This window comes from Sturnira hondurensis, unplaced genomic scaffold (genome assembly GCF_014824575.4).
Source record: "Sturnira hondurensis isolate 20B ecotype Veracruz unplaced genomic scaffold, ASM1482457v3 Scaffold0006799, whole genome shotgun sequence".
Lineage (NCBI taxonomy): Eukaryota > Metazoa > Chordata > Mammalia > Chiroptera > Phyllostomidae > Sturnira > Sturnira hondurensis.
Genome location: NW_028079430.1, coordinates 484,717 through 500,511, shown reverse-complemented (window position 1 = coordinate 500,511; position 15,795 = coordinate 484,717). Strand labels below are relative to the sequence as shown.

At 46.1% G+C, this 15,795-nt stretch overlaps 1 protein-coding gene across 2 annotated transcripts in view; it reads right to left on the bottom strand.

Annotated features, from left to right (window-relative positions):
• Positions 1-13,650, bottom strand: part of CLCC1 (chloride channel CLIC like 1) — a 28,501-nt gene extending 14,851 nt beyond the window's left edge. For both annotated transcript variants that reach the window (XR_005067162.1, XM_037050429.1), the window contains exons 1-3: positions 13,508-13,650; positions 1,678-1,818; positions 1,196-1,297 (exon numbers count right to left, since the gene is read on the bottom strand). Coding sequence is in view for 1 of the 2 variants with exons in the window: in XM_037050429.1 (XP_036906324.1) it covers positions 1,196-1,297; positions 1,678-1,806 (231 nt within the window). In the remaining variant the exon portion in view is untranslated. The remainder of the gene's footprint in view (positions 1-1,195; positions 1,298-1,677; positions 1,819-13,507) is intronic.
• Positions 13,651-15,795: the final 2,145 nt, after the last annotated feature.

Sequence of the window (15,795 nt, the reverse complement as noted above, 5' to 3'; positions counted from 1 at the left end):
ACGTTTTTCACAATGTTTGGACCAAAGTCACAAACAGTGGGATGAAAAACTTCTATAAAAGGGCATTTCTGCACTTCCTGCTGTGGTGCCACTCACTCACTACGCCACCAAATGCAGAGAAATGGAGGCACACTCTACCCCCGGGTTTCTTTGCTAGCACGCGGCTGAGACAACATTCACATCTGGTAGGAACCACAAGCAGGTGCTTATTATCTCCAACTGAGACACATCTGGGTCTCAGAGAACAAGCGCTGCCGCCCCAACCCCCTGCCCTCACTCAGCAAAGCATGGGCAGGTGCACTGATAAACCACCCAATGTGAAACGGGCAAATGCACTGAAGCCAAATGCAGCCTCTCACAACAACGCCAGCTGGTACACGTATACAGATGAGTTCCTGGAACTCTCACTTAGCTGGGAAAGCCTGTACTACAAGGGGCCCACCCTCCAGAAGATAATTCCATTTTTATTTGGGGGGACCCCTCTTGTAATAATCCCCTATATTTGTAAGAGTAACCCTTACGCTTCTGAGCTGGTAACAGTCCCTTTCCTTCACTTGCTACATTTGCCATGAGTCTACCACACTCCGCCCAGCACTGGGACAGGTGAGAGAGAATCAAGAATGAACAAAGCATATTCCTGTCCCAAGAAATCTTCAGTCTGGTAAAGAAATAATTACAACATAGTGAGATAAATGTTATTACAAGAAAATAAAAGTACTATTTTTAAAAAAAGACTGAGAGAAACCAAGCCTAGAGTAACTAAAGAAGAAATATACAGTTGACTCTTGAATAACATGGTTTTGAACCCCTCAGGCCCATTTACATGCAGATTTTTTCAATAAATACATTCTATATTATAAATGTATTTTTCTCTTCATTGGGATTTTCTTAGAAAGTTTCTTTTCTCTAGTTTACTTTATTGTAAAGATATAGTATAAAATATACATAGCATACAAAATATGTATAAACTGACTGTTATCCATGAGGCTTCACATCTATAGTCGGCTATTAATAGTTATGTTTGGGGAGCTGAAAATTACACAAGGATTTTCAACTGGGTAGGGGGTTGGTACTCCTAAACCCCACCTTATTCAGTGGTCAAATGTATATAAATTGCACAGTATATAGAAACAAAAACAGAGTGACTGAACATATTATAAATAATGTACAATTCATGAATGAAAAAGAATCTAACCTTGTGAGTCACAGACTCAAGTCTGCTGTAACATTCCGATAATTCTTGAGCGTATGGCAAGTCAGGACTAACCTCTTTTTTCTCTGATAGACCATAGTTCACCTAAAGCAGAGCAGAAGATGATTTTATTTTTTTATAGTTGATTTGTAAAAAGTCCTTTATTAATGAAGACTAAAATTTTAGCCCCATCATTTTATGACTTTGCTTGTTATGTTCTTCAACTGTACTGAACCACCAAAAAAAGAATATCAAATGCATATACTAGCTAAGAACTAAAATCAAATTAGTTTGCTAGCTAATGGGTTTTGCACTCAAATTCAAAACTGAAATGATCTTACACTGGGAGCATCATGAAAGATTCTATAACTGCTAACCACTGTATCGGCACGAATTGCGGAGCGCTGAGCACACGCGCACGTGTGCAAACTGTTTCTGTCATGGCACCGACAAGGCCGGACGTGCCCACCCATCACTGCTAATACCTGAGGTTTCCTCATCGTTCCTGAGGCAGCGTCATAGTTGAGCATGTCGGTGGGGTCAATCCAGTCATCATCGTGTGCGTAGCCAGTGACCAGCCACAGACACTCACACAGCAGCAGAGAACACAGCATCCTGCGTGGAGACTAAGAACAATTTATAATAAATGTGATGAAATGTAGTTACTTTTATGAGAAATTGTAATAACTATGGTCTACCACTTTCTAGTGCTAAGATAATGCTTTCTTTCTCAAAAGAAACTTAGCAAAATGATATTCACAAATACACATACGCACACATACACACACACGCATTCTCCAGATGCCCCCCCCCAAAAAACAGGGATTTTTTCCATATGACTCAGTAATTCCATCCCTAGGTATGTATGAAGAAATGAAAATATAAGTCCACATAATATAAGTCCACTTATACATAAATATTTACACAAATATATACACAAATATAGCTACATATTCACAATAGCGACAAAGCAAGAAAAAAGTGTCCACTGACTGATCGATGGACAAATAAAATGTGGTATATGCATAGAATGAAATATTATTAGGCCATAAAGAGGAATAAAAAATGTATTTTTAGGAATGAAGTATTAATACATGTTATAATACAGAGGAACTTGGAAAAAAGCCAGTCACCATAACCCATTATTATATGACTCCATTTATATGAAATGTCCAGAACAGACAAATCTAGAGACAGAGAATAGATTTGTAGGTCGGTATTTCGGACTGGGGATATAATAAGGGACAAAAATGTGTTAAATGGTACAGGGTTTCTTTTTGAGGAGACGAAAAGCGATCTAAACTGTAGCAATGGGCTGGTGTACCTCTCCACCCCATGCCCCACTCCCCGCTTGGAAAGTGAGTGAAACTTTGCTCTCTCCAACCGCTCTAACATTTTGGTGGCCCATATGGGGACATTCTTTCCCCTTCCTCCACTTTCTAAGACGTGTGACTAGGGGAGCAGTGGGCAGTGGAAGTTCGGCCCAGGCTGACCCCCAGCCCTGTCTCTGTGAGGTGGGGAGAGAGGATGCTCACGCTTCTCCAACTCTCCGGACTCTGCAGGCAGCCTCCTCCTCACCCTCTACGAGAGTAGTGGCTGAGTCACGCCTGGATGCTGGATGTCATCAGAAAGCTTTAAGAAATTAAGATTCACTTTCAAAGTCAGTAAGAGCCCCTTGGGGAAATGGCCTGCTACCTTGCTTTGTCATGAGCTCACAGCAGTCTTTCCAGGCCTGGAAAATGACTAGAAAAGCAAGAGCAAAATGTGACTAACCGCTCCCTCCCACCCCACACAACCACTGGCAAAAGATAACATTGGAGCAAACTCCAGCTTATGCAAAACCACCCGAAACCTCCTGTTACAGCGCCCCCAACAGCCCAGAGGCCACACAACAGCAACACCCCCACCCTTCTACAATCCAATTATAATCCAGAAAAAACTCAAAGCCCCTAAAAAATAAAAAAAAGTCATGGCAATGGATGCATACATTTGTGAATATATTAAAAACCACTGAAATGGCCCTGGCTGGTATGGCTCATTAGATTGAAGGCTGGCCTGCGAACCAAAGGATCACCTGTTCGATTCCCATTCAGGCACATGCCTGGGCTGCAGGCCAGGTCCCCAGTGCGGGGTGTGTGAGAGGCAACCACACATTGATGTTTCTCTGCCTCTCTTTCTCCCTCTCTTCCTCTCTTTGAAAATATTTTTTTGGGGGAAAAAAATCGAAATGTAAACTTTCAATGGATGAACTACATAGTATGTGAGTCATTTCTCAGTAAAACTGTTTAAAAAGAGGTTATTTTAACCAAATTGCCCCCATTTCTTTTTCACAAATAGGAACTATGAAAGGTGCACAATAAAGACTCAGACCCCAATAAAGATGGCAGAGTAAGTAACCGCTGTGGTCGCCTCCTCCCACGACCACATCGAAATCACAACTACATTAGAGCCGCCATCAATAAGACCCGCCCGCGGGCAGCCCTCTCTGGAGCACCCCCACACCTTTCCTTCCCTCAAACCTTTACGCTCTTTCTCCAAAGGCCCTTCTTTCACCTCTCTAACTTGTTTCCTGAGCCACACAGCCCAGCTGGCTCACCAATTCTTCTCCTGTTACTAAGTAAACTTTTGCTTGCTCCAATTAAAAACGAAACAAAACAACAACAAACCCCAACACTTACAGACAAGCTAACAGAAATCCTATAATTAAGGATATACAGAAGTCACACTGAGACTGATAGGCAGGGTAGAGACGCAGAATGTGTTGGTCACACACCCACAGTGTGGCAATCAAGACACAGGAAGGGTATCTTGGCTGCGAAGGCCCCTCTGAGTGAGAGGTCCCAGCCTACCCCTGGCTCCCTATGCCGGAGCATCAGTGCTGGGAAAAGGAGACCCCATAACATCTGGCTGTGAAAACCAGTGGGGACTGCCCCTGAGAAAGATAAGGGACTGCAGGCCCTGACTAGTGTGGCTCAGTGGTTTGGGTGTCACCCCACAAACCAAGGGGCCACTGGTTCAATTCCTGGTTAGGGCACATGCCTGGGATGCAGGCCGAGTTTCCATCTGGGGGTGTGCAAGAGGCAACTGATCATTGTTTCTATCGCACATCAACGTTTCTCTCTTTCTCCCTTCCCCTCTCTCCAAAAACTCTTCTAAAAAAAGAAAGAAAGAAAACACAAGGGACTGCTGGAGGCCTAGATGTTCCTCTTGAAGAGCCCAAGCCAAACGCGCTCTCTCTAGGCTGCAGTGCAGGCGTGATAGCTGCAAGAGCACCAGGAACATACAGGGAGGAACTGAGTTGTCCAGCTTCCAGCTAAGGACAGAAGCAGTGGCAGGAGGGACCACACTGCTCCTCTGCTGAGCCCTCCCCTCACTCAGATGGCCGGTGCAGGCAGGTGCCACATTTGAAAGCAGAGTTAGCCTGCCCAACATCTGCCCAGCCCTGGTGGTGCCCTGAGACCCACCCCACCTACTCACATGCCCTGCTGGGGCCACTTTTCCATGCAGAAGCCTGCCTCAGCTCACCCTGCAAACTGTCCTGAAACCTCTCAATGGTCTACAAACACCAAACAAGTAATGAATGGCCATTAATTCCTTTTTTCTTAATACTCTATGTTATTATAATTAGTTTCTGGTATCCAGAATAGTATTGGGTTACCCAAAAAGCCCATTATGTTTTTTCCTTACAATGGCTTTAGTAGTGCTCAATGGTCTTTAACTTCATTTGAAACAATTTTGCTAGATTGTACTGTGACAACTCTATCAGCGTACATTAAAAAAAACATCAAAATTGGTGAATTTGTGTGCAGCCATTTTAATAATGAAGATGGAGGAAAACAGACAACATTTTTGGTGTATTATGCTTTATTATTTCAGGGAGGGTAAAAACGCAACTAAAACATAGAAAGAGATTTGTGCAGCGCATAGGGAAGGTGCTGTGACTGACTGAACGTGGCAAAAGTGGTTTGTGAAGCTTCTTGGTTCTGTTGACATTTTGGACACATAATCCTTTGCTCTGGGGCTGTCTTATGCATTGGAGGGTGTCTGGCAGCACCTCGGGCCTCTACCCACTAGAATGCAGTAGTGGGAGATAGTGACATACTCAAAATGTACAAACCAGTAATAATTATTGATAAAACAAAAAATGTGTCTATTTTACAGAAAAAAACTAAGCAGACATTTTGGACAACCCAACAGTTAGACAATGATATACTTTGCAAAGTGCTCCCATGGTGTTCCCAGTACCCTCCTTGCACTGTACACAGATCTGACATTATTGACTGTATTCCCTGTGCTATACTACGTCTTGCTATATGACCCCAAAGTCGGCACAAGTGGCAACCAGTTTCAACTTGCACTGTAACTCCCATGAAGTGGCCCCAAGCCTGGCATAAGCTACAGCTAGTGCTGGCCTGGAACGTTACTTCAACTAAGCAATCACAAACCTGGCACAAGTGGCAGATGGCCTCAGCAAACACTGTGGTGACAATAAGAGGGTCCCAAGCTTAGCACTACTAGCAGCCAAGCTCGCTTTGCAGCACAGCCTCTCACAAGAACCTCCAAGAACAGCACAAGTGGCAGCCAACCCCATTTTTGGTCGCACCTATGAGGCAGCCTCAGGTCAGATACAAATGGTGGCTGACCTTGGCCTGCACCAGAGACCCTTCCAAGAGCTTCTAGCACCCACACACCCAGAAGCCAGCTTCAGATCACACCAGCCACCAGCTCAACAAACAACTCACCCAAGGGCGAACCTGGCTGGCACCAGAGCCCTGGTGAGAAGCAAACGCTGCTCCGTGGGGTCAGCCTGCACACTGCAGCCTCTCTGCTGCACTCTCAGCCAGCCCCGCACAGCCAGTCAGCTTGAGGGCCAGTCACACCCACTGAGGTGCCAACAGCGACCGAGGCTCACCTACAACAGGAAGGCACACACGAGCCACACAAGGAGCACTCCTGAAGCACCATGCACAGGTGGCCAGGGAGAATGAACTAATGAGCCCCACAAGACACCTACTACATAAGGCCAACCTACCAAGTCTGGGAGATGCAGCAGATCTACCTAATACACAGAAAAAAACACGGGACATCAGGCAAAAAGAGGAGATAAAGAAACGTTCCAAATGAAAGAACAGATCAAAATGCCAGGAAAAGAATAAGCAAAATGGAGACAATCTACCAGACACTGAGTAATAAGGATGCTCAATGAACGTAGGGGGAAAATAGATGAACTCAGTGAGAACCTCAATCCAGAGAGAGAGAAACCATAAAAACCAGTGAAAAATGTAAAATACAATCACTGAAATGAAGAATACAGAGGGGATATACAGATGACTAGATGCAGAAGATCAAATCAGTGATCTGGAAGACAAGGTAGCTGAAAACACCCAGCTGGAATGGCAAAAAGAAAAACAAAGTTTAAAAAATGAGGCTACACTTCTGGCCAAGATGGAGGCGTAGGTGGAAACACTGTGCCCCCTCCCACAACTAAATTTAAAGACAGCTAAGTTTTAGAAACAAAAACGCAGCCAAAACAGTAAAAATTGAACTGTATGGAAGTTCGACAACAACGAACCACCCAGCCAGACCGGTAAGAGGGGCGGAGTCAGCAGCAGAGCACAGTCAGGCTGGAAAGACCTTTCAGTCCCAACCAACCCAGGAGCGGAGGCGGAGGCAGTTGGTGGATCCCAGGTGTGGGGTGGTGATGGGCAGATCCAGTGAGGGCACAGGGAGGCTGGCTGACTGCGGTCACACATTCGTGTGCAGATAAACCAAGAGAAGGAGCAGTGAGACAGATCGCTCAGGCTAGGGCCCCAGCGGGAATAGAGCCTGAAAGCACCAACTGGAAAGACTTTCTCGGGGTCGAGGGGCCGGGAGAGGCTTCCAGGCCCACAGAAAGTTCATTGGAGAGACTCATAGGGTCCTGGAGAGTGCACCGGCCCACACACCCAGGAACCAGCACCAGAGAGGCCCCAATTTGCTTGTGGGAAGCCAAAGAGGGGACAGAAATCTGAGAGAGACCAGAGCAGAGCAAAGCACCATTTTTTTCCCTCTCTGACCCCGCCCCCACATACAGCATCACAACCAGCAACTAGGTCGCCAGGCCGTGGTGAACACCTATGGCTCCGCCCCTCATACATAACAGGTGTGAACAGACCAAACATTATGACTCAAGAACAGCTCAAAGCCCCAGAGCCTATAATTCTAATTGACCAAGAAATAGCCAGCCTTTCAGAGGCACAGTTCAAAACACTGGTGATCAGGATGCTCACAGAACTGGTTGATTTTAGCCACATATTAGAGGAACATATGAAGGCTAAACTGATTGAAATGAAGGGAAATACACAGGAAACCAATAGTGATGGAAAGGAAACTGGGACTCCAATCAAGGGGGTGGACCAGAAGGAAGAAACAACCAAACAGAAAAAAAAGGAAGGAACAAGAATTCAAAAAAAATGAGGAGAGGCTTAGGAGCCTCCAGGATATCTTTAAACATTCCAACATCCGAATTATAGGGGTACCAGAAGGGGAAGAGGAACAGCCACGAGTGGAAAACTTCTTTGAGCAAATAATACAGGAGAACTCCCCCAGTCTGGCAAAGACTTCCAGGAAGTCGGGGAAGCTCAGAGAGTCCCAAAGAAGTTGGACCCAAGAAGGAACACACCAAGGCACATCATAATTACATTAGCCAAGATGAAAATGAAGGAGAGAATTCTAGAAGCAGCAAGAGATAAGGGGACAGTCACCTACAAAGGAATTCCCATTAGACTGTCAGCTGATTTCTCAAAAGAGACCTTACAGGCAAGAAGGGGCTGGAAAGAAGCATTCCAAGTCATGAAATCCAAAGACCTACAACCAAGATTGCTCTATCCAACAAAGCTTTCATTTAGAATGGGAGGGCAGATAAAGTGCTTCTCAGATAAGGTCAAATTCAAGGAGTTCATCATCACCAAGCCCTTATTCTATGAAATGTTAAAGGGACTTATCTAAGAAAAAGAAGATAAAAATAGGAACAGTGAAAGGACAGCAAACTCACAGTTACTAACAACCACACCTAAAACAAAAGCAAACCAAGAGGACAGCTAGATCAGGAGCAAAACCATAGAAATGAAGAACATATGGAGGGTTAGCAACAGGGGAGTGGGAGGAGGAGAAGAGGGGAGAAGATACAGAAAATAAGTAGCATAGACGGTAGGTAAAAAATAGATAGGGGGGAGGGCAAGAATAGTAGGGGAAATATAGAATCTAAAGAACTTGCCCTGGCTGGTGTAGCTCAGTGGATTGAGCACGGGCCTGCGAACCACACGATCACGGTTCAATGGGTTGCGGGCCAGTTCCCAGCAGGGGACTCACGAGAGGCAACCATACATTGATATTTCTCTCCTTCTCTCCTTCCCTTCCCCTCTAAAGATAAATAAAATATTTAAAAAATAATAAATAAATAAATAAATAAAGAACTTGAGACATGTGGACATAAACTAAAGGGGGGAAGGGTGGGGGAGGGGTGTGCAGGGTAGAGGGGAATGAAGGGGGAAATAGAACAACTGTAATGGTATAATCAATAAAATATATTTTTAAAAAAACCACTGTCCAACATAGCAGCCACCGGACCCATGTGGCTATTTACATTTAAATCAACTAAGTAAACTAAAACATTCAGTTCCTCATTCACAAATATGGCTACCACACTGGACAGTGCAGATACGGAAGGTTTTGAGCATCTTCTGCTGGACAGCCTGCTACATCCCTATCACGGATAAGGATCTAGTAAGGGAGTTCCATGATGAGAAAGCCTTGGGTCCTGCCCATAAATGGCATACAGTAGAACTGTAAGAATAAAAGTAACTCCAAGCCCTGGCTGGTGTAACTCAGTGGACTGAGCACAGGCTATGAACCTAAGGGTCGCCAGTTCAATTCCCAGTCAGGGCACATGCCTGGGTTGCAGGCCAGGTCCCCAGTAGGGGGCACACAAGAGGCAACCACACACTGATGTTTCTCTCCCTCTCTTTCTCCCTCCCTTCTTACCCCTCTAAAAATAAATAAATGAAATCTTTACAAAAAAAAGAATAAAAGTTAACTCCAGGCTAACCTTAACTCCTCTGAGCTTCCAGTATGTTTATTCCTCTGGGACAACACATAGTGAAATTAGCTCCTTACCGGTCTCTTACAGGGGTGTCTAATTCACTTTCACCAGGGGCCACATCAGCCTTACAGTTGCTTTCAAAGGGTCAAATGTAATTTTAAAGACTATATAAATGTAACTACTCCTTAACAGTTAAGCGAGAGCTCACGGCTGCCACCGGGCAGAAGGCACTGGGCCGGATAAAACAAGGTGGTGGGCCGGATTCCGCCCGCAGGCCTTGTTTGCCTCCGGTGAGTTAGCACAGCGGTTCTCAAGCTGGGCTGTGCCGTAGAATCACTGTGGAGCTGCTAAAACGCCCGCCCTTCTGGCTGCATCCCGGTGCAATTAAATCGGAACCCTCAGAGGTGGAAGCCCGGCACTGGGATTTTGGAAGCTCCCCAGGTGATTCCGACATGCAGTGAAGGCAGCAAACCACTGGCCTGAGATGTGAACTTTTAGGACAAAGGTGACATCTTACTCAAATCTGAATTCCCCTTCCCAATGATGTCCCCACCTTCCCTCCATGTGTCTCCAAGCCAAATGTACCCAGCAGCCGGCACGTGGAAGACGGTCAGTACATGCCGAGGAAGTGGGATGGACAGGGCTTGCCGACGCAGGCTGGGATGGCACTACCTAAGTGAAAAGCTTGACTGACTTCTGCTTTCAAAGGTGATGGGAGCTCTGTGCTGGAAGATGACCCCAGCACTGAAGGGACAGACTGCGGAGAGAACCAGATTCAGAGTCCAGCAGGAGACTGAAGCAGAAAAAGGATGTGGACCGGAAAGAGTGGTGGCAGGGAAGACGGGAAGAGCACACGTGACCCATTGTGGAGATGAGTTCTGCAGGCCTCAGCAACTGAGCGCATGGGAAAGGAAAAACATGATGACAAACGTGACTCCAGGATTTCTAGGTCCACCACCAACAATAACAGGGATATCATTAGCTTAGGAAAGAAAGAGCCCTGGCCGGTGCGGCTCAGCTGGTTGGAGCATCATCCAATACAGCAAAAGGTCGCAGGTTCAATTCCCAATCAGGGCACATGCCTAGGTTGTGGGTTCAGTCCCCAGTCAGAATGTGTCTGAGAAACGATGGATTGATGGTTCTCTCTCATATCAACGTTTCTATCCATGTCCCCTGCCCCTCCCTAAAAAAATCAATGTCCTCAAGTGAGAATTCAAAAAGAGAAAAAGAAACTCAGAATAAGACTTCAATTTTGGGAATAAATTCAGCAGTCATTTGCCCAATATTTACTAAATACACACTGGACAGGGCACCATCTTAAGTGACAGGGATACCAAAACAGGAGACTGGCAGGTCTTCTAAGCAGTTAAAATCTAAGTAGAGTGTCTGAGCTCAGCAGAGGCTTGGAGAAGACGGCAGGGTATGGGACCAAGGATGCAAAGAAGGCTTTTTCCCCACAGGCAGCAAGGTTTTAAACTATTTCATAAACAGAAGTAGGCGAGAAGGGATGGAAATAAAGGTTGCAAAGCACAAAGAGCAGCAGACAAGTCCACAGTACTACTACGGGGCACCAAGGGGACGGTGAAATAGGCACCAGAGGCCAGAAGTGCACTGTGAGGAACAAGGCTTGAGATTTGGGAACATAGCACTGAAGGGGCATTATCCCAGGGAGGTGACTCAAAGCCTTTCAAGCAGGTGACTTTAGACTGTGACGCCACAAAGTCATGCTGTTGGCAACCATGCCACATCCTCACTGATGAACAGCAGATAGAGAGCTCTCTAAGGGGCAAAGGTGAGCAAAGCAGAAACTATGGAAGACCAGGGGTGAGGCCCAGTAGTGGAGTTAGCTGCAAATTCAACCCCTCCTGGCAAACCCCCAAGGTCAAAGATTTAAGGCTGGGACTCCTTGAGAAACTGATTTCATGCTTCCTCCAATCAAAGCTGCATCTAAACCTGGCGGGGGCCTTGCTAAAAAACCAATTCTGACTGAGTAAATCAGAGGTGGGCCTTCGAGTCTGCATTTCCCCAAAGCTCCTAGTGATGGCAGAGATACTGGCCCGCAGACAGTAGCTTGGGAAGTGAAAAGGCGGAGTAACCACCCTGTGCTGGTTCAGCTTGATGGCAGCACCCGCGATTCTAATACTTGCTAGTAATGGTCCTTCTCCCCCCTTCTCCTACTTTTTATCATTTTTTCTTTATTTTTAAAAACATTTTATTTACTTATATTTAGAGAGAGGAAGGGAGAAAGAGGAAACACCAATGTGGTTGCCTTTCAAGAGCTCCCTACTGCTCAAGAGCCCCCTACTGCTCAAGAGCCCCTACTGGTGACCTGGCCCACAACATAGACATGTACCCCCAAGGGTATCAAAGTGGTCATCCCAGCGCTCAATCCACTGAGGTACACCAGCCAAGGCTGATTTTATCATTTTTCATCCACATCAGGCTTTACACCAATATCAAAATTATAACATATAACAGTAGCTAGTCTTCAGTTACTATGTGCCAAACACTGCTACATGCATTCATTCATTTCATCCTCCCAAAACCTCTTGGAAGCACTCCTATTGTCACCTCCATCTTACACATGAGGAAAACAAGTAAGGTGCCCAGGGTCACTCAGCTAGTAAGTGACAGTGAGGCAGGACAGTGAGAAGGTACAGTGATTCCTTGGCAGGTGGAGTAAGGGAACCTGAAACAAAATAATTAAACAAGACGAAACGATTTGGGCGATTTACAGTCAGCTAATGATTCCCAAGGTTTTATCTTCCTTAACCAAAGGCACTTAAGGGCAAATAAGTGGTTGACACACTCCAGGCTGTCCCGAGACAAAACGGCCTAGGTGGGGGTCTGGCTTCAATGACTTTCCTTAAAAATGAACCTAACCAGAAAAGAACCCCTGACCTCACCATACACACCTGGAAAGCAAATCAATATTCTGTTAAGACTTTTCCCAGCGATCTCCGTAGAATTCCACTGGGCAAAGAAAGATAAAAAGCCTCCGGACAAAGGAGCCTGAGAGCGCGCTCTCTCTAGAGTTCACCATCCTCCTCTTCCTTCAGTATTTCTCCAAAACTCTAAGGCACCCCACGAGGCTGCAAGGCGGGGAGCAGTGGGCAGCGGCAGCTCATCCGGGGTTTACCCCCTAAACCTGCCTCAGCTTTCTCTGGTTGCTTCTTCCACTGAAAGCCCTTCGTTTCACTGTCACCAGATTTAGTAAACATACTCTCAAAATTACCTGGACACGTGTTGTGAAAACGTTCTACATGAAGTCTCAATAACACAGCCACTACCGGTAGGCCCGAGGCAGGCCCCCTCTGGGCCCAATAGACCTGGACTGGCTCTACCTACAGTGCCTCCCCGGGACAGGACGCTAGTGGCCAGAGAGTGGCAAAGAGGAGACATGCTGGAGCCGCAAGTCTGGAAACGCTGTGAGTGGGTGGGGCCTGAGCTACTCAATGGAAGAACTACAAAAAAAAAAAACCAACTGATCTCCCGGGAGACTGCCAGCTCCTAGGTGGAAATAGGCAGAAAATAAAATTATCTCATTTCAATGAATTTAATAAGAACGACAAAGCTAAGATGGATAATGGGGTCAAATTCCACATTCACCTAGCACGGTCTGGATGTCAGAGTTCCGAGTTGAGTGCGCGTGCGCACACGCAGTTTCCTTAGACCTTGGCCGCAACACCTGAGCGCCAGCCTAAGCAGCTCCCAGGTGAAGGTGATAAGAAGGAAACCGCCCCGGGGCCCCGCATTCCTCACCGAGGTTGGAAACACCTGACCGGTTGTTCACCACCCACTCGGGAAACCCGCATCTCGAACTTTCGATATTCATGTTTATTTGGAGTTTTTCAAAATTCAACGCCACTAAATCCGGGCATTTCTGAGAACGGTGATCGTTCAAACGCTGCGCCAAGTTTTCAGAGATAACCCAACTCTAACAAGTCAACGTTCGTCCGGGTCCGCTACGCACTCGCCCGCTCCGCTTCCCTAGGCCGCTCGTTGAACAGCGAAGCGCAACAGCGACAGCGAAGCTCCCGGAGGTGAGGCGGCCCGCTGGCCCGGGGATGAGGGGGCGGCGGCTCGCCCGCCCCGGGAAACGCGGCGCTCTCCACTGCCCGCAAGCCCGCGGACTCCACCCCGCAGGCAGCGCCGCGGCCTCCCGACCGCCCGCGGAACCAGCCGGGGCCACCCCGCAGCCCCCCCGCCAGCCGCACAACCGCAGCGACACTTACGTCCGCGGTTGTCCCCCGCCCACTTCAAGAAGACCGACGGCGTCGGGAAGACTGGACACTGTGGAGAGCCAATTACGCGCACTGCCGACCGCTTCCCCAGCCGCCGAACCTCCGGCGCGCCCTCAGCGACTCGCTCCGCCCGCAGCTGTGCGTCCTCCCGGGCGCGCCGCTGATTGGCCCTTCTAGGGGGCGGGGCCAGCCTCTGTGGGCTGGATTTCCGCCCGGGGCTTTGCTTTTCATTGGAAGAACTCTGCAAATGACCACTCACGCCGAAGTGAAATATATGAAATAGGTAAGAAGACTATTTTTTTGGTTTTGACTTATAACCGTGAATATGTAATATCTACAGAAACACCCGGGAACCTATTTTGAGCACAATATTATGAATACTCCATTCATAATATTACACTCCTTACACTCCGTAAGGAATGGAAACAATCGTCTTATGGGACAGGGCAGAGGGATTGCTTTGTGTTTGTCTTTATCTACGGGACTTGCAATCTCAGGAAACTCCGAAGAGAAGGGGACGAGTTTTACACACGAGGAGGAAATGAGAGACGTACACAAGTTATTGGCAACAAATTTTAAAGCGGCTTAGAATTTGGTATATCAGGTAGTATTTGAGTGTACGAGTTGCTTATTACAATTTTTAAAAATAAAATACACCTGACATACACTTTATCATCTTAACCACTTCCTAAGTGTGTAATTCATCGTCATTCAATGCATTCAAATGGTTGTGCAAACACCACCACCATCCCATCTCCTTAACTCTTTCATCCTGCTAAACTGAAATTCTGGATCTATTAAACAACTCATCACTTCAGCCCTGCCCACTACCATTCCCCTTTGTATCTCTATGAATTCGACTACTCTAGGGACCTCCTATTAGTAGAAGTAGTATTTATTTCTGTGGCTGGCTTATTCCACTCAGAATAATACTCTCAAGAATCATCCATGCTGTAGGACGTCAACATTTCCTTCCTTTTCTAAGGCTGAATAATACTCCATCTGTATACCAAAGTTTTTTATCCTCTTACCCCTTGACAGACTTTCGGGTTGCCTATACCTCTTTGACTATTGAGGAATGCTGCTATGAACATGAGTGTACAAATCTCTCTCCCAGCTTTCAATTCTTTTTGGCATACACTGGGAAGTGAGTACACTGGATCATACTGTAGTTTTATTTTTATACCTGCATGCAGAAGACAGTGTGGCGACACAGGAAGAAGGATATATGGAACCAGACATTTGCTGCAGGAAGATCACTTCTAGTGCTTATTACCTAATGAACTGAAAAATGGATTCCAGAGCCCAGATACAAGAGGGTCTTCAAAGCTTACTACTTCATAGTGAAAAAGGTGGAACCCTACATTTTATTAACATTTTTGGCAGGAGGTTGAGCTGGTCTGTATCAATAAATTGCCCTTTTTCCTAGTTTCAAACTTAACACTAATGACCTGCTATAATATCTAAAATGTGTGAAATTAAGCACGAAGGTACATGAAAGGTGAGGTGGTGAGCACAATACAGTGTATGGGCCCTGGCTGGCATAGCTCAGTGGATTGAGCGCAGGCCTGCGAACCAGACGATCGCGGTTCGATTCCCAGTCAGGGCACATGCCTGGGTTGCAAACTGGTTCCTTGCAGGCTAACTACCAGCAGGGGATGCACAAAAGGCAACCATACATTGATGTTTCTCTCCCTCTCTCCTTCCCCTCTAAAAATAAATAAAATCTTAAAAAAAAAACACAATACAGTGTGTGGATGATGTGTTGCAGAACTGTGCCCCTGAAACCTGCATAATTTTGTTAAACAGTGTCACACCAACAAATTCAAGAAACAGGAAAAAATAAAGGGATTAAACAGAAAAAAGAAAAGAAAGTAAAGAGGTGTCTGTAGTCTATTTTTAGCAGAGTTCCCTTCTGCATGCCTGAGAGGTAGAAAAACTGTGTACTCATTGAATACCCACAAACAATTGGATTGCATTTCTTTCTACGTGTACCCAGCTCAACGCATTTGTAGTCTGGGCTAGAATTTATAAATACTGCCAGGTTTTATTAATGAACTTTCACAAGATATGCAGGATAGGAAGTTCTCTAGATCTTGAATAAAAGAGGTAGAAGACACACAAAAGTTGTGCGGATGCCAAGGGTTAAAAATTAAATTAGTGGGGAAACGTTAGACCAAAACATAAGAAAGTAGTTGCCCATCCATCAGACCACACTACCTCCAAGGAAACTGGAAAAAATAACACTCTAAATGAGAGCCACAGATACTGAGAATGGG